This window comes from Lepidochelys kempii, chromosome 4 (genome assembly GCF_965140265.1).
Source record: "Lepidochelys kempii isolate rLepKem1 chromosome 4, rLepKem1.hap2, whole genome shotgun sequence".
Taxonomy (NCBI): Eukaryota; Metazoa; Chordata; order Testudines; family Cheloniidae; genus Lepidochelys; species Lepidochelys kempii.
In genome coordinates, this window is record NC_133259.1 from 30087387 (window position 1) to 30112113 (window position 24727).

General features: G+C 41.0%; 2 protein-coding genes across 23 annotated transcripts in view; one reads left to right on the forward strand and one right to left on the reverse strand.

The window, feature by feature from the left end:
* NPNT (nephronectin) overlaps positions 1-24727 on the forward strand; it is a 103854-nt gene that overhangs the window by 58429 nt on the left and 20698 nt on the right. For 4 of the 6 annotated variants that reach the window (XM_073340844.1, XM_073340840.1, XM_073340841.1 and 1 more), the window contains 6 exons: positions 6057-6149; positions 10114-10233; positions 11081-11200; positions 12503-12637; positions 13595-13717; positions 17185-17643. In XM_073340844.1, the coding sequence (XP_073196945.1) occupies positions 6057-6149; positions 10114-10233; positions 11081-11200; positions 12503-12637; positions 13595-13717; positions 17185-17643 (1050 nt within the window). The remainder of the gene's footprint in view (positions 1-6056; positions 6150-10113; positions 10234-11080; positions 11201-12502; positions 12638-13594; positions 13718-17184; positions 17644-24727) is intronic. The other 2 variants (XM_073340842.1, XM_073340846.1) reach the window with 1 other exon arrangement.
* Positions 358-24727, reverse strand: part of TBCK (TBC1 domain containing kinase) — a 281017-nt gene continuing 256647 nt past the window's right edge. For 16 of the 17 annotated variants that reach the window (XR_012158526.1, XR_012158524.1, XR_012158514.1 and 13 more), the window contains 2 exons: positions 11026-11192; positions 358-8097 (listed from right to left, as the gene is read on the reverse strand). The gene's annotated coding sequence lies outside the window, so the exon portion shown is untranslated. The remainder of the gene's footprint in view (positions 8098-11025; positions 11193-24727) is intronic. The other variant, XR_012158508.1, reaches the window with a different exon arrangement.

The following is a 24727-nucleotide window of genomic DNA, read 5'->3' on the forward strand; positions in this document are numbered from 1 at the left end:
TACTGTGTATTCTGCACTTGCAGCATAATGGACTTCATGTACTAGGTCTTTTACAGATGTAACGTGTAATGATAATAAGGGTTTTCTTAGCCCTTGAGTCCAATGGTCTATGGGTATTTAAAGTCCCTTTAATTTAGGCTGCTTTTCACCTCATCACAAGTTGATCAGAGAAAACCAGTTTGGTGTGTTAGTTGCAAAGTTAGATAATTGCTTATAATTCTCTAAAGTAGTAAACAATATGATGATTAATATTGATATTATAATATACATTGAGTCAGTCAAATCAAAGAGTTAACAATAATACAACATTAAATTGATTAACTACTAAGAGAACAATTTAAGAAGAAGAACTAGTCAAGTTATTGCATTGGCACAACCAGCAATCAAATCATAAAACTGACACAATACAAATGATTAAATGATTTATTTAATCTTTCTACCCCTATGCATTTACTGAGCAGTTTATACTTTCCCTTGTGGAAAGACTAGGTTAAAGGTTAAATCTTTATGGATCCCAAATAACTCAAGATGAGCAGTGCAAATTTATTAATTGGTTCACCACTTCATCGATGGAAAGTGGATATACACTAGCCTTTGCAAAACCTGAGCAGATTTACCACACACTTCAGGGAAGCTCACTGGTAAAGATAAACAGTTACATTTATTGGCTACAAAAGATAGATTTTAAATGACTGTAAGTATTAGGCAAAAAGTCAGAGTTAGTTACCAAAAGAAATAAAATATAAGCACGCAGTCTAAACTCTCAACCCTATTTGACTGGGCAACAACTATACTAAGCAATTTTTCTCATGCCAATGGATATTGCAGTCCTTAATATGCAGATTTGTCCCTTAAATCTGGGCCAGTCTCCTCTGTTGGAGTCTTCAGTCTTCTTCTCAGTGTCTTTGTTGCTTGCAGCATAGGTGGGGGCAGGAGAAAGGCCAAGCATGGGGCCCCTGTGTTCTGTTTTATACCCTCTGTCCCATGTGCTTGTAGAACACAAGTCCAGGCATGTCTCATGGGCATCGCTGAGTCCCCAGGCAAGGTTGAACAATTCCCCTGGTGTGGGCTCATGCAGGTGAGTCATTGAATTGTAGCTCCCTTGCTGGACGATGGCTGTAGATGGGTTGTTTGACACCCTGCCTGGACGTTGGTTACTTTCCTTGCTGTTGTCTCTAGGGGTCTAATATCTGGCTGATTCCCCAACTGACAGCATGTTTTAGTGACAAGCTTACAACACAATTCTCATAACTTCATATTCATTAATGATATACATATATGGATAGAAAAATGACTTTCCGGAGATCATAACCTTTCCCCTGATACCTCACATGGCCTGCTTTATATGCAAGATCACAATCATATATAAATGAGGAATACGGGGGTTGCAGAGTGCTCCCCCGAGGCACAAAAATGTCTTTGCTTCACACACACACACCTCTACCTAAAAAGGCTAAGAAAGTATTTTTTTTCTGGCAGGCATCCTTGCATAGATGTTCAAATGTCCTGCTAAGGAGACAGAAAGTATAAGGTTACTTATAAAAATAAGTGTGTGCTCTTTAGCTTATATGTCTTTGAAGCTTCAGAGTCAGTTAAAAACTACAGGTTGAGGAGCCAGGCAATGACTTCTAGCTCAGGTACATCATTCTTGGGTTAGTTGGCTGGTCTGCAATGTCTTTGTCTCTGCTTTCCTCGAAAGGTTAAGTATGAATATCAGACATAGTAGCGGTGTTGTGGTGATCTCAAGAATAGCACACTTTTTCCTTGTTTGCCTGGTCCATTGTGGGTGAAACTCAGACTAGTATTGTCCCACTGGACTTCCTGTTGTGACCTTCTGACTGAATCAGGGGATCTGCATTGTCTGATTCTGATTAGGTGATGTCAGTATGAATCTTAGTCCACTTTGGGGTTTCTCCTTTTAGGGTACTGTTTCTTAGTTACATCCACAAGACTGTGCTTTTCCACAATAAGAAACACTGAGGGAATAAGAGGTGGTGAAAACTCTTATCAAGATGATTTCACCCCCTTGTATTTAGGTGAACAGCTGAGACTCTTCAGTGGCCTCTTGACTGTTGTCTTCCTGGTCATAACATTGTCCTTTGACTTACAAAAGTACAAAAATAGTTCCTTACCCATCCACACATCCCAGCTTATGCTTCCTCAAAATGGGCAAGGCCTCATACACAAAATAAACATTTACTGAACTGTTGCCACCTCAGGGATACTGGATTAAAGGTTATTTCATTCTATGAAGGCTGAGAGTCAAGCTGCTTCAAAGCTACTTATTAAATCCATTAACATAAACTTATTAAATATATAATCAATTAAAGTATTTCCTTGATTTCTACAAGATTGTATGTCCACACTACTCTGATGCTGTGATCTGAATATGCAGCGTCACTGGCATCATTAGTGTTTTCAAGCAGGAGAAGCAATTTAGACAACACCTATTAAAAGTAGACTAGAACTCTCTCCAATCTAACTTGCCCTATTTTTAAGATGTTTTACATTTTATAATTTCCAAATTTTGAGGCCATATCTCTAAAGTCCTGCAGTCATTGTGTGATTTCAGTTGACGTTTTTCACAGGTAAAGGCCTCAGTTCAGGAAAGCATTTAAATATGTGGGTAAATTGAATTGAAGTCAATGGAATTTAGCACCTCTGTGACATACAATCCAGACTGATTAGTAACTGCTCTGTAACCAGGGGTATCCTTTAAAATGCCTTGCTGCTCACAAACAGTCTCCAGCATGAACACACTCCCAGCTATGTCTGTGTCTGCTGCAGCCAGCCAGCCACACCTTGGCTCTCACCAGCCTTAAAAACTACCACAGGGTTACCCCAAATACTCCCGATCTCAGATTTCCCCCCCCCCCCGAAATGTATGTCCTGTACTGCACAGCGCTCTCCTGGAAAGTGCAAATATACTGAGTCCATTATTCCTTTAAGGGAATAATATACACACAACTTGTTGCCCCAAATGGAGTTACTCAGACACTTCATCTTGAACATAGTTAATTAGATAAAACAATAACATAGGTTTATTAACTACAAAGAGATATTTTAAGTGAGTACAAGTAATAAGACATTAAAGTCAGAAGTGGTTACAAGAAAAATAAAGATAATGTGCTTACTGGTGCCTAATGTAATGAACTGTATTAGATTCAAGCAAAGTGTGTCACCATAGCAGATTACTGACCAAACTCTCAGATCAAGACCTTTTACCCAGAGTCCAACCATTGCTTTGTCTCTTCAGGTGCAGTGAATGTGATGGAATGAGAGAGAGGGGGGCGCATGGGTTGTTTGACCCTCCTTTTTATAGTTTCAGTCCCCTGCTTGGAAAAACATTTCTAGTTGAGAACAGGAGCCAAAGAATCTATGTGGAAGGATAGTCCCGTCTGGTTTTTGCACCTGTTTGAACTTCCTTTGTCTTCCCTTCATGCTTGTTGACTCTGTTTACTGCTTAAATGCAAAATAAGCAGAGCACACATTCCGTTGTTCAGGACAGACCTGTGGGGTTTGGAACATGTGTCAATAACACCATCCAGGGAAACCTTATAACTTCACATACAATGTTGCCACATATATTTTACCTGGACAATACTGACCAGCAAATTATGAGTTTTCAAATGACACTTACAAGGCATACTTTGTATGAAGATCATTAGAAGAGTGTACAGGATGTGAATACAGGAGTGTTTTCTGTCACAAACTCCTTAAAGTTAAGCATATACATATGTGCTTTACTGAATCAGGTCCAAAAGATGTAGCTCCTGGCCCTTTACAGAGGTAGTGAGGTAATTTCGGCACCAAGCTTAAGTTATGATAGTGAAATAGTTTTTATTTTACTGACAATTTTTAATGCACATGTTTTTAATTGAAATATTCTCTCCTGCAGTGTTGTTAACCCAAAACTACCTAGAACACCCCACACAATTCATAATTAAAAGCTGAAAACCATGTTTTTTCCTTCTTGCTAAATTACTATAGCCGCAGTTTTAAGAGTCTTCCATTCATGTAACTGACCTCCAAAAACGCAGAGAGATTTATATAGCACAGAACATTACACACAATTATAATACAGGACTTTTATTAAGTTGTGAAGACTAAGGCATGTATGTATGCAGTAATATGTCATAGACAGTCACAGTCATCCTCTCCAGTTGTCTAAAATGATAGAAAAATCTTTATAGCCTTTTTTTCTGAAAAAGCAGATGGGGATGTTGTAGGAAACAGCCAGGCTGTTATTCAGAATTGTATCCTCTGATGTTTACTAATCCTTCTATGGCACACTGATTTCTAAATATATTTTTCTTTTAAAATATATTCTTTTCAGATTTGCTAATTCTTTCCTGACAGACTTCTTTGGAAATAAATGGTTCCCCCCTTTCCTTTCCCGCTCCTTATTTCTGCTCTTATTTCCCCTCTTTTCTTTCCACTCCAGTCCAACACTCATAAGGATGGCATGCTGTGATTTTACTATTTTGAGTACGCTGTGTTGATCACTTTAGAGCGTTACCTAGAGAGTGTTCAGTACAGTTTTAGATGCACAGTAACATATATTAGCTTTATAGTATCGTATGTATGGTACACAGACCACCTCCGGCTTTGGTGTCCTGAGCTAAAACAGTGTTGGACCTGAGAAACCGCCCAGAAACCCAGGATGCTAGATGAAGTATGGCAGATGGTTTGGTGGGCGGCCCTCTTGTCTCTTAGTATTGAGCCAGTGTTCCAGCATGGTACCAGTGACACTCTGTTACTGGAAGTGATACGTAAGGTTTTCAAAATTGCCTAACTAACTTACAAGCACAAGTCCCATTGTCCTCCTGAGTCACTTAGGCACTTAAGAAAATCCTACTCTGTCTTTTTGTTGAATTGTAAACTGAAGCCCTGTTCATAGCATTTTTCAAATCACAAGATTAGGATCATTAACACAGTGTCCTAATCAGATTGCAATTTGAATTACAGCATTCTGCCTGAATAAAACAATTCCCCTTATGTTTCCATTGAAGATATTTCAATTCCCATCCTACAATAAAAGCATTATTGTGCATTGTTGCTGGCATAGACGGTCTGATGCACTCATCTCCAGGGAAAATATATGTATCTCCAGGGTATAAACCACTTTTGGTTTTGTCTAGATGAAAGTCACTATATGAATACAAGGTGTTACTGCTGTTATTAGATGTTATATTTAATCTATTCAGTACCCTCTTACCTCTTGTGAACCAAGTAAAGGATCACCTGAAATCTCATAATGAGATGCTGAACTTAACTGACTGGTTACATCTGAAAGTCACCCTTCCCAGGGGCATTGGAGCATAACCTTTAACTTCTGCTTTAGTTCATCAACACTAAATTACAGTTGCCTGGCACCTTTGTATGAGTGTGTTGTTAGGAGGTTAAATTGAGTTGGTAGCTAAATTGCAATACCCTTCTACTAGCGGTAACAGAGTGCTCCCCATTGTTTATTTTGTGACCTTCGCACTTCAGTTTTGTTTTTTCAACCTCATTTTGCAGTTTGGGTCAGCGTTTGAGATAGATGGTAGCTGGAGATAGTTAAAAAAGGAATGCTGAAAATTTTAAAAAAGTTTACCAGCTTTGTAAGCTAGATGTGAAACAACCAGCATATTTTGCAAAACATATTCTTCAAAAATTTGCAACTAGCTCTATAATGGTAGCTGTTTTCCTGGCCTAATACGTGTTGTGTTTGCTACTTAGTGAATTGATATGTAGTACAAGTTATTAAAGACTCTCAAATTTGTGTTATCAATATAAAATGTTTGCAGTGTTTTCTGTGAAAGGTGATGTATTACAGTAGACAAAGGACGGTTTTCTATATAAAATTAAAGAAATACAGTAGCATGTGTTCTACAACTGATTTTCTGAATGCTATTGTTCCCGGACCAGCTTACAAACATAATGTACATCTCTTTTTTCTTTTTTTTAAATGCAGCTGATAGTCTGCATTGATGGTTTTTGACATAATAAAGTAATACATCATTAGAGGGATTTGGCCTTTTGACTATTATTATGCCTTTTCCCCCTTCGTGAAGCTGAGCATCTGTATACAAGCCCAACTGTTCGGCACAGTGAACCACCTCTGTTTCGCTCCCTGGATCATCATGCAACAAATGTGCCTTCAAGGGGTGAGAAAGTCCTTTATTTCAGGTGGTGTGCTCCTTCCACCTGCATGGCTTTATACGATAATAAGAAGTTCTTGCAAATGTACTGAAGTACGATGAATTAATGGCTGCCATGTGAAAGCCAGGCTTGCAGTATCATTGGCATGCAAAGCAAATATGCAGTTACACTTCCTTGATGCTGTTATTGCTGTATGCCTGTATTCTGAAAAGACTTGACTCTTGATAATCTTTTTAACTTCCTATTGTTGTTTCTTTTCTGCTTTGTTCTTTCAGGATTTGCTGATTTGCTTTTTCTAAATTCCTTTCTATACCAGCATAGCTAGGTCACTGTAGCTATGCTGCTATAACTCCTTAGTGTAGACACAACCTAGAGTTTTCCTACCAATCAAAGGAACCCCACGTCCCCAAACATAAGTATTCTTTCGTCAACATAGGTCCATGTGCTGGGGTTAGACTGGCGCAGCTACGGTGCTTGGAGTGAAAACTTTTAAGTGTAGATCAGACATAAACCAAGAGCAATGGAAATTGTTTATCAGGTTCAGGTGAAGATAACAGTGTGATTTATTTTCCAGCTTTGTTTCAGAGAAAGGCCATTGTTAACTTCAGAGTTCGGCTATTATTGTATTGTCTATTAGACAAATGGTGTGATTTGAATAGACAAGTCTGAGGGTGTGCAAATCTGTGCACACTCTCTCTCTTTTAAGTGAAACTGATGACATACTGAAAATAAAAACTGATCTTTTTTATGTATAGGTGATGAAGGCTTGAGTATTTTATCAATGGCTTCCTGTTCTAGCTTAATCTCAGTAAATTCAATAGTGAATATTTGACCTCTGTTCAAAACATAAAAACATATTCAAAACATAGAAACAAAAGTTTGAATGTTATACAAAAGAATGCTAGGCCTTTGTTGGGATTCTGTGAAGGGGCTAATTAAAGAAAACTAAGTACAGTATTCAGCATAATCTTGAGGAAAGAAACATGCCTGCATACAGAAAATCAATCTTTATCCAAGGTGATGCCTCAGAGCAATGCCCCTACACTAGTTAAACAAGTCACACCCAGATGTACCGTACACCACCATTTGTCCTTCCACTGTTTTTACATTTTACATCTCTCTCCTTTTGAAATGTAATATGTATGCTCAGCAGCCTGCACTTATGTTCTGGACCTGCTTTCACAAGCTCCTCCAATACCCAACCTGCTTTTACATTTAGCACTTTTTAATATGTTACTTGCAGCTAAGAATGCTATTTTTGTATTGACTGTATAATTACAGCACTTAAGTTTAAGTGGTTTAATGGTAAAATTGTCTAGTTTGGAATAATGAATGAAGATCTCTGTCAGCAGTATAATGGGACTTGTTAAACGCCTCATTTGATGTTGATGCACCTTGTATTTTTAATTCCATTATAACTTTCTTAAGGAACAAAAGGAGTGACGTTATATTAAAATAAAAATAACGTCCAAGTTTTATTTATGGAACGTTCTGATTTTAAAACCTTTTACCTTTCAATCTTTTAGAGGAAAATTCTGCTGTTTTCTTTTTCCCTTTTGATGGAGGAGTATTTATTCTAAGTGAGCTATCATTATAGACACTGTTTGAAATGCCAAATTGATATCTCTAGATAAGTAACCTGACCTTTTCTTAAAACCCCCAGATGTTTGCAGTATATTCAGTGTGTTGCTATAGATGACCCTTTAACTGCTAACATTAGCCTGAACCTGTTTAAGAATAACATGACCTTACATAAACAACAAAAATATAAAGCATCTGAAGATGATGGAGAATGCTAATAGCAGGAATGTTTCTGAGCTGTAAACAGGTGCCAGAGAACAGGGATGCAATATGTATGCACACTGGCTGATTCATTTTTCCTCTTGCCCATATGCAGAATATCCATAAACTTCTGGAGAAGGGCATGCTGTTGCACGTAGTCTGAGTGTGGAGCTATATAAAGAGAACCATCATTGTGTTAATAAAAGATTTTATGAAGAACCAAATGAACCTCCCAGTGACCGTTCACCTAGGAAATTGAATATTACATGCTGTGGTGTACAGAGTATATGCCTATCTACACTGAAATTGGGAAAGAAGCTACAGTAGTGTTGGCAAAGAGGGGTTGAAAATGCTACACCTGGGAAAATACAATTGGACAGTAGATCTGTTAGTAAGCCCATGGAGCAGCACACTGTAACATTTTAGCCTATTTTGAAAGCACTGGCTTGCAGTTAGGTAATCAAGGTGATGACAAACACTTTCCTTCCCACTAATACTGGGAGATTTTGTAGCATGAGTTCAGATTAAAGGATTAACAACAAACTATCTCTCAATAGCAAAGCGCAAAGGCAGAGGGGAAAAACATTTTTAAATCTAATGGAGCTGTACAAAGGGTCTGTCTTTGGCTCTCCTTTGATGTTGAACCATTAGCATGACAGCCATGCTACCACTGAAACAAATCTGCATCTTTGTTTAAAGACCAGGCATCTTCCAAGTATTTACAGCATGCTTATCAAGATCTGAATCGAAAGCATTCAAAACCAATACTGGGACTGCTTTCACATGCAGAAGTGGAATTAAGGCTTGGTCTACACTAGCAACTTATGTTGGTATAACTGCGTTGCTCAGGGATATAGAAAATCCACACCGCAGAGTGACACGGTTATACCAGTTTAACTCCCGATGTAGACAGAGCTATGTCAATGGGATGGCTTCTCCGGTTGCCATAGCTACTGCCTCATGTGGAGGGGAGTACCTATGCCAACAGGAGAAGTCCTACCATCAGCATAGGACTTTGCTTCTGATAAATTAACAAGTTTTAAGTGAAATTGTGTGATTCACAAATGAACAACCTGACCATTTTGAGTAACCAGGTGCTTAGCCGGTATAGAGCAGCATAGCTACATAGACTTCAACAGAACTATATCGTTTCACATCAACTGAAGATCTGGCCCATAATGTACAGTACTTTAAATCAGAGAGATTTACAGGTCAGTAACAAGCCACAATTTCAACCTGTAATTACATAATAATTTACCAATTAGATTTGTAAGTAGGTTTATGAATAACAGGGTTTGTTTTTATTTTTACCCTTTTAAGATGTAAATTGTGGGCCATGCATTATTAGTTCTGTACTAAGTCAGTACTCCCTCTCATACCACCAGCAGATCTGTGCTTTCTCACTCTCATTTGAATTTTGTGGGCATTCATAGTTCAGTCTTTATTTTCCGTTACAATTTTTTTGTTAGCTAGAGCTACAATTGTGGGTTGAACATTTTCATAATGTGTAATTCATTAGTTCCTTGTGTAGTCCAGTTTAAACCTGAAATCCAAAATCACAGGTAATCTTTAACACATACATTAGCAATGCCAAATACCTTCTTCAATAGATAGGTAAAAATATACCTAGCTTCTTCCTCCCCTCTCCCCACGCAGCCTTTTACATTTTACATTTACAGTACTCAGACAACGTATTGGACTGACAGGTCTAGATAATGAAGTGCCAAATTTCTCCCCCAGATTGGTACAACAGTGGCAATGTCAGCTTTCCCATGCTGTCCCACTAATTTCCTCAAGCAATCTAAAGGGAATACCTCTAGAAAGGAGATGGTAATTCAGCCTCCATACACATTCAGTCAATGTCGTCTCTGCTGAAATTCCTGTTACTGCCAGTTAATGCTAATAGTGCCAGTTAGTGCCATTTCTGAGAGTGGAATTTGTAATGTGGACAAAAAGGGGAGTGGATTAACTGGTAAATGAACCGAACAACATTATTTACTTCACGTGGGGTACCGAACAGTGCTCACGTAGCCAAATCTGATCATAGTTGAGATGAGCTGGATATGAAAGACTCATCCCTTCCCCCATCTTTTCTCAACTTTTAAAGTACTAGAACAACTTTAAATGCTCCTTTTTTGTGCGTAATTTGTTTGTTTGCTTGTTCTCTCCTCTCCTTGTTAATTTCAGATCTAAACGAGTGTGGATTAAAGCCTCGGCCATGCAAACATCGATGCATGAATACCTATGGTAGCTACAAATGCTATTGTCTGAATGGATACATGCTTATGCCAGATGGATCATGTTCCAGTATGTCAAGACTCCTTAGCTTTCTTTTTTCAAACTCCAGTTAATATTTTTTAATCCCTTGAGGTGCTCAGTAAATATCTACTGGACAAGGATCAGTCCCAAGACAAAAGCCTCCTCGTTCTGAAAATTGTGCATCCATCTGGTAAAATTAGACTCAGACAAACAATAATAAATAATTTGATTTTTATTAGTTATATTACCCATTTTCCCAATCTGTTCTTCAGCTGTGTAAATCGCTGTTATTCTGCCTCTGGGGATAGGCACTTGCTGTGCTCTCAGCAGCAAGACATGTGCAATGCTGCTATATTATGGCCACATACATGTAAAATTGTTAAAGCAACAGATGCCTGCTGGCTCCACAGTGTACCACTGTCCTGTGATCTTACTAGAAATCCAGTTCCTCCTCTCTCCCATAAAAGTAGATATTTTGAGTATATGAACAGAGAAGGAGCGAAAGACAATAACCTTTAATTAAAGATATTAAACAGGCTTCACTGCAGTCAGGAGTTGGCATTTTTAAACGAGTCCATCCATGAAGGATTTTTAGTGCATATTGGGGTTTATTTTCAGCATGGGAATTGTGTGCCACAACACGGCTAGCTAAAATCTGTACTCTATGACTTAATGTCTCTTATAAATACAATTTGTGAAATGAGGAGCACAAATTTACAGCATATATATTTGCTTTTGAAGGGCCTAACCCAACTCCTGTTACAGTCCGCAGGAGTCTTTCCACTGACTTTCATGGTAGCTGGACTGGACCTTAATGCTCCAAAGATTTCAACGACTTACCTGTATGATGCTGAGTCCTTATATTTGGTCTAAATGTGTAACTGTTTCTCCCTAGATGCTCTCTCTTGTTCAATGGCAAACTGTCAGTATGGCTGTGATGTCGTGAAAGGAGAGGTACGCTGCCACTGTCCTTCTCCAGGCTTGCAGCTAGGGCCTGACAGTAGAACCTGCATAGGTAAGTTATTAGTCACGGTTACTGATTTCACTGTTTTCCTCAGGATGTTTTCTTCTTGAACCAAAACACAGTTTCAATGAATTTATCACATATATAGGGAATACATCATAGTAAGGTGTGGTGTAAAGATTTATTGGCATGAGTTTGGATAGCCATGTTACTCAGATTTTCTCAAACCAGTACCAGTCATGTATTCTGTGTATGTCGTGTTACAGAAATAATATTTTCAGAGAACTTTAGAGAGTTAAAAAAATTATTGGGACTATATTTTCATATCCCTTTGCCTGTAAAATCAGGTGCCATAGCTAAACTGTGCAGGACTCAGAGGGAGCAATAAAACCTCTATAAATGACTTGAAGCAGCTTTTCTAGACATAAAAAGTCATGGTTTTAAGGACCAATATTTTGAGCCCTTCCAAAGATAGAAGCAAGTGCTGTGCATTCCACAGGGAATCTGGGAATCTTCCCTCTTCAGTAGTGTAAAGCTCCCATTTGTAGCCAGCAGGATATCAAGACATCAAGGAAGGACAGCTTCTCCACATATGCGGTGGTGTAGATATGATGATAGCCATGTATCTCTTGAAATTTACTGTACTTGTATAGTATAGAACAAAATATATACACACCTGTTCAAGGAGGACTAAGTTTCAAAACATTTTGTGTCTGAATGATATTTCGGATATGTTTATTATTTATTCTACTTACCTGCAATTCAATGTATTATTTATAGTTTACAGCCCATTAATTAAAGGCTCCCAGTGCTTGAGAAATTAAGTACTACTCTGGATGTTTGAGATATGTGTTTGGGGCATGTCCCCAGTTTGTTTCTGCTTTACACCATCATCCTTGATGCAGAGTGTGTAAGTAACCATTTTCTGTCCAAGGAAAACCGCCCACTACACCCTTCAAAATCTGTCCGTATTTCTGGGATTCTCTCTACAACCTTGAACCAGCTAATATAAATCAATCAGAACAGTCAATGTAAAGTAAGGCTACTCTTGGTAATTTCTAAACTTAACTCCCACCAATCTGAGCATAATGTCTATCTCTTTCTTGCTGTGCTTTCTGTGTTGGCACAGGAGATGTGGGATATAGAGGGAGCACAATCAAAAACTGAATTAAGGTCTTCCATATGGTAGCGCCCAAGCATTGGTATAAGGATACCAGAATGGGGCAAAGAGGAAATTTTTAAAAGATTTTTGACAGTTCAGATTGCAAATTCAATTTTTGAGAGTTGAAATCAATTTGAGGCAGATCATATCTTAGCTATATTATTAAGAATACAATTAATTTGTGTTTACAGACGTTGATGAATGTGCTACTGGGAGAGTTGTCTGTCCCAGGTTTAGGAAATGTGTTAATACTTTTGGAAGCTACATCTGCAAGTGTCATAAAGGCTTCGATCTGATGTACATTGGAGGCAAATATCAATGCCACGGTAATAAAATCCATTTATTTCAGTGAGTCTTGCATGCATAGAGCACACATATGTTTCCTGTAATACTAATCCAAGGTTTATTATATTACTATATTAGCTGGCTTATAGAGACTGTATTAATCACTTTATTATGGGCTGAAAACAGATTGCTTTAGTTTATCCTATATTAATTTTATGAAATAGAATTACATTGAATATGAAAATGAAAAAATATACATTTAAGCCCTGATCCTGGAAGTGGCTCAGCGTGGTATGATTTCTGTAGATTTCACTGGGGCTTCTTGCAAGCAGTTGCTGATCTGGGGCCTTAGTGAACGTCACTAATTTTTCTCAGTGCTTCAGCTGATGATCATATTAAAGAAAAGTGATGTTGGAGATTAAGTTGTATTGCTTCACATGTGACCATGCTTCCAGTTACTTCAATGTGAAGGCCCTGCACAGAGCACCTGCAGGTATAGGGACCTTGTTTGTGGCACTAGTATAGTGAAATAATATAAGATATTGTAAACAGTTTCCACCCTGGTATAATAGTGGTTAAAACACAGATATAGAGCAGGCTTAAGTGCTTTGTTGGATCAGGGCCTTATAAATCACGAGCTCAATTATTTCCCACCCTTACAGGTCACCTTTAAAAAGTGGTTACAGAAATTATAAAATTTACTTGTAGAAACTATCTGTTGCCACAGCAAAATATTAAACATGGTGATGCCAAGTTATATGCCTTATATAGGAGATTATTAGATGACCATAATAATCTCTTCTCGCCTTTTAAAATCTATGAAAAAGATTAATTTAGGATAAAATTCTCCTGGTTTCACTGGTGATACAATGTTGTTGAATTTTAAAAATTAAGAATATTTTTAAATGATGACATCTGCTTATTGTAGGGTTTTTTTGGAGGGGGGAAGCATGTTCCTTCTCTCATGTGAATGACTTTTATATGATTTTCTGTTATAGATGTAGATGAATGCTCAATTGGCCAGTATCAGTGTGGCAGCTTTTCACGATGTTACAATACACAGGGAACCTACAAGTGTAAATGTAAAGAAGGATACAGAGGCGATGGAATAAACTGCCTACGTATGTAATGTGCTCTTTTTTTTTTTTCTTTTGGGGCTGGAGGGGTGTCATGAACCTCAAAGCCAAATGTCAAACACCAAGGCCATTTATTAGGAAAGCTGAGAAACATGGTAAATTTTGAGATGCAGTAGTATCAGTTTTCTCAATTTCTCTCAGCTGTTTTTGAAAGATAATAAAGGATCAGATATTGTATTCAAAGTTTTAGGAGTCTTAACATGCCTGGATAAAAATATCTTTCCTTGAGATCTTTTCGTTATTAGAAAGAAATCCAGTGAATCCTATTCACAGCCACATTCTATAAATGACTGTAATTGTTCTTGTTCTGAGCGAGTGCTAGAGTGTAATAACTGGGGTAAGGCCTGATCATATACTACCTCTTACTCTTTCTCCGTCCGTTGTATGCACTCTGTGAGTTCCGTGCCAGTCTCGTAGCTCAGCCAGACCCCAATGCTGAAGTGACCAAGATTAGGGTGACCATATTTCCCTATGCTGAATATGGGACACCTGGTAAAATTACTCATATTCAAGTGAGTTCAATGGCAATCGATCAGAACTATGCAGTACAAACGTTCAAATTAATATCAAGCTGACAGAGCCCCTGTTAAAAAGAAATACTGCATAGTTGGATTCTTTTTATTTACCTTCTTATCTTTAAGGCTGTAGGGTTCACACAGGGAGGGGTGACACACACACACACACACACCCCTACCCCCCCCACCCTACCCACACGGGGAGAGGTGATACCTCTCTCACACATGGGGTGAGGGGGGTGACTGACCGACCCTGCCCTCCATGCCTGGCTGGATTCCAGGACAGACCCGCCTCTCCTGGTACGTGGCACCCTGTCTTCCGAGGCAACATGTTGGGGGGTGGGGGGCATGCAGGGTTACATGCCCTCCCCTCCCCAGATTTCAGCCAGGCTTCACACCAGAATGTGGCCAGCAGAAGCCTTTCATCACTGTGTGGGAGGGAAGGGACAGGAGCTGCTTCCAGCCGCAGGGGAGGATGAGTGGGGAAGGGATGACGTGGCCCATGTCTTTGCAGATCTCCTCTCTTCTCTTCCCAGCCCCCTCCCCCGCCACGTGTGACTGGAAGCAGCTTGTCCCTTTCTGCCTGCACAGTGTCGAAAGGCAGAGCTCCAGGCTGCTGCTGGCCACTGACATAACCCGTCCCCTATCTACAGCATGGGCAGGAAGGGGTTAAGCCCTAAGGATGCATTGTGCACCAGGGCCCAGGGAACCTGACTGCAGGGGCTTCAGCAAACCCTCCAGAGAGGTGGCTTAGCAGGGGATGGTGCCTAGGGGATGTAGCAGCCCCACGTTCCCTGGGGGCAGGACCCAGGGCGGAGGGGTAGGGAGTGAAGAGGGTGCTAAGCCTCTGCCCCAGGGGCTGCTGTGGAGCCTGCAAGTTCGGGATGTGAACAGGCTAGAAATCGTTTCCACTCCCTTTCCCTGCCACTCCAGAGCTTAGCTGAGGGGCGTAGAGGCTTCCCTGTGCCAGTGCTGTGCAGGACTTTGGTACAAGCAGGGCTTGGCTCCTCCTGGCCAGCCTGGAAGGAGTCTGCAGGCCAGACTGTTGGTGATCTGAGTACTCCGACCAGGGGCTTGTTGTCCGCACAGCCTTGGAAGCCGGATGCGCCCTGCCGATGGGGATATGGAGGAGAAGCAGGTCTGGGGGAGGGACGAAGGGGCAAAGCAGGGAGAGGACAGTGAGAGGGGGAGCATGTAAAGGGCTGATGGGTGGGCAGCGCAGGCAACATGTAACTGGCAGCTGCTTGAGGCCTGCCCGCACTCATCAGCCACCACAGCGCACAGCCAGTGCTGGCCAGAAATGGGACAGGGGGGTAGGGTCCTACTGGCTGAGAGCTGGCATGTAGCAGGGGCTGTGCTGATGACCTGGCAGGGTGGGGGCGGCTGGCCCCGTGCGCTACATCTTCACCCCACCACCAGCTTTGAGCCCCCGCTTCCATCATTTGCCACTGGACCCCCCTATTCCCCGCTGGTGGGAGGGCGGCTGGTGAATAGGGATCTGGCCAGCAGTAGGACCCTCCAGTACTGATTGGTGGGGAGACAGAAAATACAGGACAATTTGCCCATTTTTAAGAAAAAATCAGGACACTTGTAGGAGGGCTTAAATACGGGACTGTGTCTTTAAAAATGGGACATCTGGTCACCATAGCCAAGATGACACCATCTTCTTGCTCCTTCCAGCTTTTGGCAGACAGGGGATCTGGATGAAAGTGGCTTAGGTTCAAGCTGTATAAAACAGAGTTGATGCTTATTGGCAGGAAGAAGCGTTTTGAAGAACTGGTGAAGCCTGTAACTATTCCTCCAATCTCTGTCCGCCCATGGTCAAATCTTGAGGTCTTACTAGACTCATCTCTACTCCAAGTCTCCAAGGTAGCAAAATTGACCAGAAACACTTTTTTTGGACTGGACAAGAGATTGAACTCTTTCTTCTTAGATGTGGACCTTTCTCTTTTGTTAACTCAAATCTAGACCTCTTCTATACACAATAGCTGCACCAGTTTAACAAAAATCATTTAAAAAGCCCCCAACAATTTTAGTTAGTTCAGAGCAAACTCCTGAGTTTAGACACTCTTACATTGGTTTAGCTTGCACTTCTGAATTGACTAATGCGAATTACACCAATATTACCTGGATGTAAATCAGTTCGGTGTGTCTACCTAGGATTTTTACACCAGTTTTATTATATCAATTAAAAGTAGTTCAGTTACACCTAATGCAACTTTCTGTGTAAACTGGGTCCTAGACTACTACAACATGAGGCACCTCAAATCAACTTTGAAAGCTTCTTGGAATGTAGTGCAGAATGTGTTTGCCCCATCTTTTGAGTGGGGCAGAATGATGTGAGTACTTTTTAGAGTCCCAATTATCTTGAAGACTCTCTCTGTCAGTCATAATCCCCTACATTCAAAGGTAGAAGACTTCAGCTATCATCCTAAGGGAGGTGTTTACAGAGGCAGAGCACTCAGTTGCCATAACTAGCCTCTGGAATTCACTCCTGTGTGACTGGACAGATTGCTTATGAGAGCGTGCAAGTTTGGTCACTTTTAGAGCTCAACGTCAGATGTACCTGTCTGACCAGCTCTTTGCTACCTGTCCCTCCTGGCTAGGTTTTGCCACTTCTGTCCCTTAAAGTTATCCATTTTGGGGCTGCAGGGGATTGAGTATAGGCTCCCTATTTTGGTAATGGGTTGTCCTTAATCATTTTAACCACATAACTTGTTCTCAAGATACCATGATGAGAGGCACTTTATAAATGCATGTGATAATACAGGGGTATTAATACTAAAATCTGGGGGGATTTTTATGAGTGGAAAACCAAACAAAAGGAACTAATTTCAACAAATACTCTACATATATTCATGTGATATTGTAACATTTTAGTTTGTGCAGAGAGATAGTTAAATACCAATTGTTCTCCTATTTTCACTCTCTTTTCAGCTATTCCTAAAGTTATGATTGAACCATCTCGTCCATATAATATATTCAAGGGCAATACTACACTTCCGAAGGGCAGCAGCGGTATGACCAATAGGATTCCTGACATCAGAGGTACAAGACAGCCCCTGAGACCACCACATATACCAGCTATTATTACAGCAAGGCCTGCACCCAAGCCAACAGTACGACCTACACCAAAACCAACAATATGGCCTACACCCAAGCCAACTACTAGGTTTGTACCAAAACCGATGACAACAAGACCACCACTGAAGCCAGCAACAAGGCCTCCAACACCTCCACCATCTACAACATCAAAACCTGCACCCACAGCAAGAACCCCACATTTAACAACTGAAGACTCTTCTTTTGTTCCCACTGAAACTACCTCTCCCCAAGGAATTACAGTTGACAACAGAATACAAATAGAACCTCAGAAACCACGAGGGGACGTGTTTAGTAAGTACACCTATATGCTATTTCATTAATAGGATGTGTAAATTGCAGGTGAAAGGAAATGTTGCATTCTATTGTCTTCAGAGAATTATTTTCATAGATGGTATGTAGGATATGAAATTGCAAATGGTGACATTGTGATAACCTTTACCACTGCAGTGCCGTATGGACTTTTGCCATTGGACGTTGCATGCCTCTGTGAATATGAAGTATGTTGTACCGCTTATTATCCTATTGAAATATGTGCCATATTAAACCTACACGGCCATACAGATCACCACTCACTTTAGCATTCAAGGGTTAACAGGCTTTCAGTTCAGTCCCCTGGCCTAGCATTGTTGAGGTCCATTGTTCTCCTTCTGAATATTTTAGACCAGGGGTTGGTAACCTATGGCACATGTGCCAAAGACCGCACGTGAGCCCATTTTTAATGGCACGCTGCTGCCTGCCGGAGTTCCGGCAGGCAGCAGCATGCCGTTAAAAATCCGGCCCAGCCTGCTCTTCTCTGCACCCTGCCCCCTCCCATGGGGGCAGGGGGCAGAAGCTGCCGGCTCCCCTGCCTCTTCCCACAGTGTGTTGGGTTCCTGCTCCTCCTTCTCCTCTTCGTCCCTCCCTCCCTGCCGGCCCTTGCGAGGGAGGGAGTTGGGGAGGAGCAGAGTCAGAGTGCTCGCTGCTCCCGGCGGAGGCAGAGAAGAAGCGGGGGCAAGGCTTGGGGAAGCGGGGCATATCCCCTCCAGCCCCCTGCCGTGAGCACCCCACACACCCAGCCCTCTGCCCTGAGCCCTGCAGCCCCGCACACCCCCAAGGCCCCTGCCCTGAGCCCTGTACCCCCCTCACACACATCCAGCCCTCTGCTTGACTCCTTCACCCCCCTCCACAACCCCAGCCCTGACTCTGGCACCCCCACACATACCCAGGCCACCCACACCCTATGCTCTGACACCTGCATCCCCCTCACATGCTCCCAGGCCTCTGCCCTGACTTTTGCACCCCCCCACATCCCCACCCCCAACCCTGAGCACCAAATGGGAGCTCCTGCACCTCCTCCCACCCCCACATTCCCACCTGCACCCCTCCCACCAAATGGGAGCTGCACAGGTAAGCGCTCCACAGCCAAACCTCCTGCCCCAACCCTGAGCCCCCTCCTTCATTCTAGCTCCTGGCCAGACCCTACACCCCAACCCCCAGCCTGCTCCTTCACCCCCAGCCCTGTGCTCAGTGCACTCCCACCCTCAGCTCAGTGCAAAGAGAGAGGAAGAGAATGGCCAGATCCAGGGAGAAGGTAGGTACCCACTGTGTGTGGGCAGGGCCAGGACCCCAGACTGGCAGTGGGCTGAGCGGGTCCGGCAGCTGGGATGCCGGCTGGCAGGAGCCAGCAGACGGAACCCCTGAGCAGCAGTGGGCTGATCCGCTCAGCCCACTGCTGGTCTGGGATTCTGGCTGCCGGCCCCTTGCCAGCTGGGGTCCAGGCCGCAGGCCCCGCTCAGCCAACTGCCGGCCTAGGTGAACGGAACCCCAGACCAGCAGTGGGCTGAGCAGGCCGGCGGCATAAGATCAACATTTTAATTTTATTTTAAATGAAGCTTCTTAAACATTTTGAAAACCTTGTTTATTTTACAATACAACAATAGTTTAGTTATATAATATATAGACTTATAGAGAGAGAGACCTTCTAAAAAACATTAAAATGTATTACCGGCAAGTGAAACCTTAAATTAAAGTGAATAAATGAAGACTCGGCACACCACTTCTGAAAGGTTGCCGACCCCTGTTTTAGACAATAGGTTTAAAAGTTGAGATGTTGAGTGACTGCATGAATCTGAAAGAAACAGCACTTGCTGTATGAACCCCAGTAAGGCTTTGTGTGTGTTGTGTGGATTCATGTAGTAGTCTCTCTAATATTTACTGCTAACCCATAACAAAAACACACAAAAAATAATACTGGGGCTTGTTTTATAGAATGTGCCTACAAAAATCAGCTCATGATACTGAAGATGCTCACGGTGTGTAGAAGCATCATTTTGAGAGCTTCCCTGAAAGATATTGCAGTATTTTTGTGCAAGCTTTACTACATACCACAAATGACATAGCTGATGCGTATAGTTAAACATGCCTGCCAAGAAATACTCAACACCCTATTTCATCTTTAGTATTGTGGCTGCAGTTAATTATAGAGATTGGGAGTGTGTGTTAGATCAGCCCTTTTCTTCAGCCAGTAAAGCTGCTCAAGCAGTATAGGAGGAAACATTTACTGTTTCAGAGCAGGGGACAAGCACTTGTGGGGTTTGTTTTGTTTTGTTTGTGATTCTGATTTCTATACAGTAGCTTCTAGGGGTGTGTTCTTTATGATTACACAGTGAAATATTTCATTCAATAAAGGATTTGTTTTTCTGGTAATATTTTATCTGCTGCAGGCAGTTTGACTGTTTTGTGGTGGAGAAAAAAATGAACTAGAAAGAATTAAGGAAGATAAAAAGTTGTTTCTGAACTACTCAAAGGATCTTTAAAACTGTTTTTCAAGGGTCATTTTAAAACCATCACTATAACTTGTTCAGTCTAAGAAACTGAATCTTAAATATAAATGTTTTCTGTAAAAATAGTGTCAATTTAACATTCAGTAAGGTGATGGACCCAGCAAGTCAATGTTCTTATAGGTCCTTTCCATCTCTAATTGCTATGATCCTACATTACTAAAGTATACTTTGTATTTCTGATGACTGATTCTGATTGCCCACAAGAGCAAAGTCTATAGTTAGGTAATTTCTCAGCCTAGTAATGAGTAACAGACACATATTTAGGCTGGTACAAGCTGCAGGTAGCAAGGAGGAAACATCTTTAAAATGTTAAAAGTAATGTTATATAAAGCTGTATCTGCCACTCCTAATTTCCTCTGTGTTCTGTGTGCCTGGAGTAGTAATACTGTCCTTTGTTCATGACATGTTTGGGGTTTTGTTCAGATAATGAGTGTTCTGTAATGGGGGTAAAATGTTCCTTCAGGTAGCTTGCAGCCTTGAGAAACTAAATGACAATTCCTCTTATAGCTCCTACAAGATTGCAGTTCTATCAACCTTATTGAAAAGGCATATAGAATTTAATAGGGATGAAATAATTTGGTTTCTACAAAAATGGAATAGGGTTCTACAGAAATTACTCTAAAAATCTATAGAATTCAGCAGTCAGTGATCTCCCGTCTACAGGGTTTTTTGAACCATCCTATAGAATTTTATAGCAGAAAGATAATTTTCTACTAAATTGTATAGGTCAGTTTAAAAAAAACCTATAAAATATATCGTTATCTACTAATTCTGTAGGATTTTTCTGTTTTGAGAAGTATGCTTTCATTTATGTAGAGATCAAAATATAGAGATTTGAATTCTGGCAGGTACAAACTGTTTTTAAGTTTGTTTGCTTTTTGAATGTGATCTTAAATTATTGTAGTTGCAAGGAACCTAAGGAAAAGAGATTATCTGCGGTGTGTATCATATTTTGTTCATGAGTGCTCAGGAGTAGCCATTAGTAGTTTTTGAAATATATACACAGCCTGAGATCAGTTGTTTATCCTTCAATACACTTCAGTACACAATACAGCCTGATTCTGAGAGGTGCTGTGCACCTGTTACTGTCATTGACTTCAATAGGCCATATTGGTACTCAGTTGCCCTCCATATCAAGCCCACAGATATGTGCTTTTTAGTCTCATGTTATCCCTTCTCTTCATCCCATATTAAATATTTATTTGATATACATAAAATAAAAGGTGTGAGCAAGATTCAAGATTCCATTTATGCCCTAGATGTTGACAATTTGTAGGGCACTCCTGGTGTAACCCTCAGCAGGCCTGCTTTGTTGTCATTTATTTTTTAAATTATTTGTTTTCAAGGTTCCTTCCCCACTCTGAACTCTAGGGTACAGATGTGAGGACCTGCATGAAAAACCCCTAAGCTTATTTTTACCAGCTTAGGTTAAAACTTCCCCAAGGTACAAACTATTTTACCTTTTGCCCTTGGACTTTATTGCTGCCACCACCAAGGGTCTAACAAATATATAACAGGGAAAGAGCCAGCTCGGAAACGTCTTTCCCCCCAAAATCCTCCCCAAACCCTACACCCCCTTTCCTGGGGAAGGCTTGATAAAAATACTCACCAATTTGCATAAGTGAACACAGACGCAAACCCTTGAATCTTAAGAACAATGAGAAAAGCAATCCGGTTCTTAAAAGAAGAATTTTAATTGAAGAAAAAAAAGTAAAAGAATCACCTCTGTAAAATCAGGATGGTAAATACCTTACAGGGTAATCAGATTCAAAATATAGAGAATCCCTCTAGGCAAAAAACTTTTTTAAGTTAAAAGCTTAAAAAACTTTTTTAAGTTAAAAAAGACACAAAAACAGGAATATCCATTCCATTCAGCACAGCTTATTTTATCAGCTATTTAAACAAAACAGAATCTAATGCATATCGAGCTAGATTACTTACTAAGTTCTAAGACTCCATTCCTTTTCTGTTCCCAGCAAAAGCATCACACATACGGAGAGAGCCTTTGTTTCTCCCCCCGTCCAGCTTTGAAAGTATCTTGTCTCCTCATTGGTCTTTTTGGTCAGGTGCCAGTGAGGTTATCCTAGCTTCTTAACCCTTTACAGGTGAAAGGGTTTTTCTTCTGGCCAGGAGGGATTTTAAAGCTGTTTACCCTTCCCTTTATATTTATGACATTTGTATTTTGATAGTACCCAGAATATGGTGGACACTGCCCCCATCCCCAGGCACTTATTAAGTGAGCATATTATAATGTTCACTCTGAAAGTGAAACCTGCAGTCACGGTTGGAAAACAGTTTCCAACACAGCTCTGTTTTTGTTGTTTGTTATTCAGTGAGCACTGTCTGTGTACTTAGCACTATGTAGCATACAGAAAGCCATGCCTGTTGCCCTCTCATGCCCTACTGCCACAGAGAGCTTTCAGGTATGGATAAGGAACAATGTCCTTGTATTTAAGGAGGGGATAGCGTGTAGCATATAGGAAGGAAGCAGTTATATTCCCTCACTTAGCACATTCAGAAAAGATGGCAATTCTCATGTATTTTCACGATACTGGCTTGCTTTGTTTATGTTCCCCAATATTGTTCCAGATTGAAAATGTACATAAGGGCTGCATTCATATATAGACGTTAGATTCCTACCATAGAGACATGTTTTTTTTGTCTATTTAGTGAAAAATTACAGTTGGTGAAAACTATCCTCCCTGTCAGCCCTGAATTCTCTCCCCGCTCCCCTCCTAAAGTTGAAGTCCCAGATGCTGCGCATTCTTTGCCATGTGTGTCAGCCACCTCCTATCCCCTTCCAATGTTCTATTTGTATGAACAGGCTCTCCACCCTTTTCTTGGCCTCAGTGCATCACATCACCCCATTGCACCAGCCTCATCATCCTTGGGATTAGTCAGGTCAGCACTGGAGCTCCCTTCCACAGCAGTAAGGTACCATGTTGGACATTAGGATTTTTCCTAAGTGTACAGTACTGGTATGTATGTATTGTTAGAATGTCAGAGAAACAGCAAGAGTAGCTGTTTGGTGAGGGATTACCAGAGGAAAGGGCTTCACTGAAGCATTATACATAGCACAAAGGAGCTGCCAGCCTTGCTGACTTAACTAGTTGTACCCAGCTCTGCTCCCACCCCTGGCTGGTGCTGTAAATTACTGGGTAGCTTTAGAGCTTTGTTCCCACCTTCCTTTGTAATGCAAAGGCCAAGTTCAAAGTCAAGCTCAAGTTGTTCCTCCCCCTCCTTTTCTGAACCTCTGTCTGCTCCTTATCCCCTGTATCTTGCTTCCTTCTCCCTTTCTGTGATTTTTGTTGTGGGCTCATACCCAAAAGTGGAGCACATAGCAGACTGAGCAGTATAGAGAGGTCACCTAAAGAAAGTGTTACAATTAGTTAAACACATTCTCAGTGTGCTCCCCAAATAGGCAGCTGCCTGTGGGTTACATCCCCATGTGGAATCCTCTGTGTCACCAGATCAGATCAGACACTGCCTGACCATATTCAAACCCAAATGCAACATCTCCTTCTTGGATAAGTGGCCCACCCTGGAAGTGACATCTCTCCAAGACTCACTCACAGTTGGACAAATGGGAGGGGGAGTGGGAAAGTAGATAAGGTAAGACAAGATGTAGAAACAGTCAAACAAAAATCTATACAGCATAATGAGAGCAAGGAAGAGATTGTGCAAATACTTCCCTTTAGGGTATGCATTTTTTAATTGTTTCATGGAGCTTAGATATTATGATGACAGGTGTTTTAGAAATGCCATAGATTAGATAGAGGTTCAGAGCTGCCCAGAATTTTGAGATAGTGCATGAGACAGCTGTGTAATGTTTAGGATATTGACATTTATTTCCTTCTTGTACAAAAGGAGAAGCAACATTCCAAAAGTGGATCAAAATCTGAATCTATTTCTAGATTAAAAAATTAACCAATCAGTCAATCAAAACCTTAACAACATCAGCTGAGAAGTTAACTAAAAAGTTATGGTCAAATAAACTCTTTATAAAAAGAAAAGGAGTACTTGTGGTACCTTAGAGACTAACAAATTTATTTGAGCATAAGCTTTCGTGAGCTACAGCTCAGAAGTGAATATTTTTGCGAATACAGACTAACATGGCTACTACTCTGAAACCTAAGCTCTTTATAGTTTCTCTTCATTGCTAATTCCATTTGATATGGTATTGAAGTTTTAAAAACTTATAAACATCTTAAAATTTCCTGCTAAAGCTGTTTCTAACACTCCAGCAGATTTTCTGGTAAGCCACCCATGATTCACCTTGGCTAGCATCCATATGCTTAAGTCCTACCGATGACCATGATTGATACCCATGTCTGGCAACAGAAGCTGTTCCTTTTGTAGTTGGCTCGCTGCTAGATGTCACCAGGGAAGTGTGAATTGCACTGAGGTCCCTGTCGCTCCCCAGGTGGGACCTGAGGGGGCATGAAAAAGATCAACTCTTGCACGCTTCATTGGCTCCACAGCAGCAATGCAGACATGTTGGAACCATCATTGTACACCTGGAAGGGGATGATTTGGTGGATGCTACTAAGGTC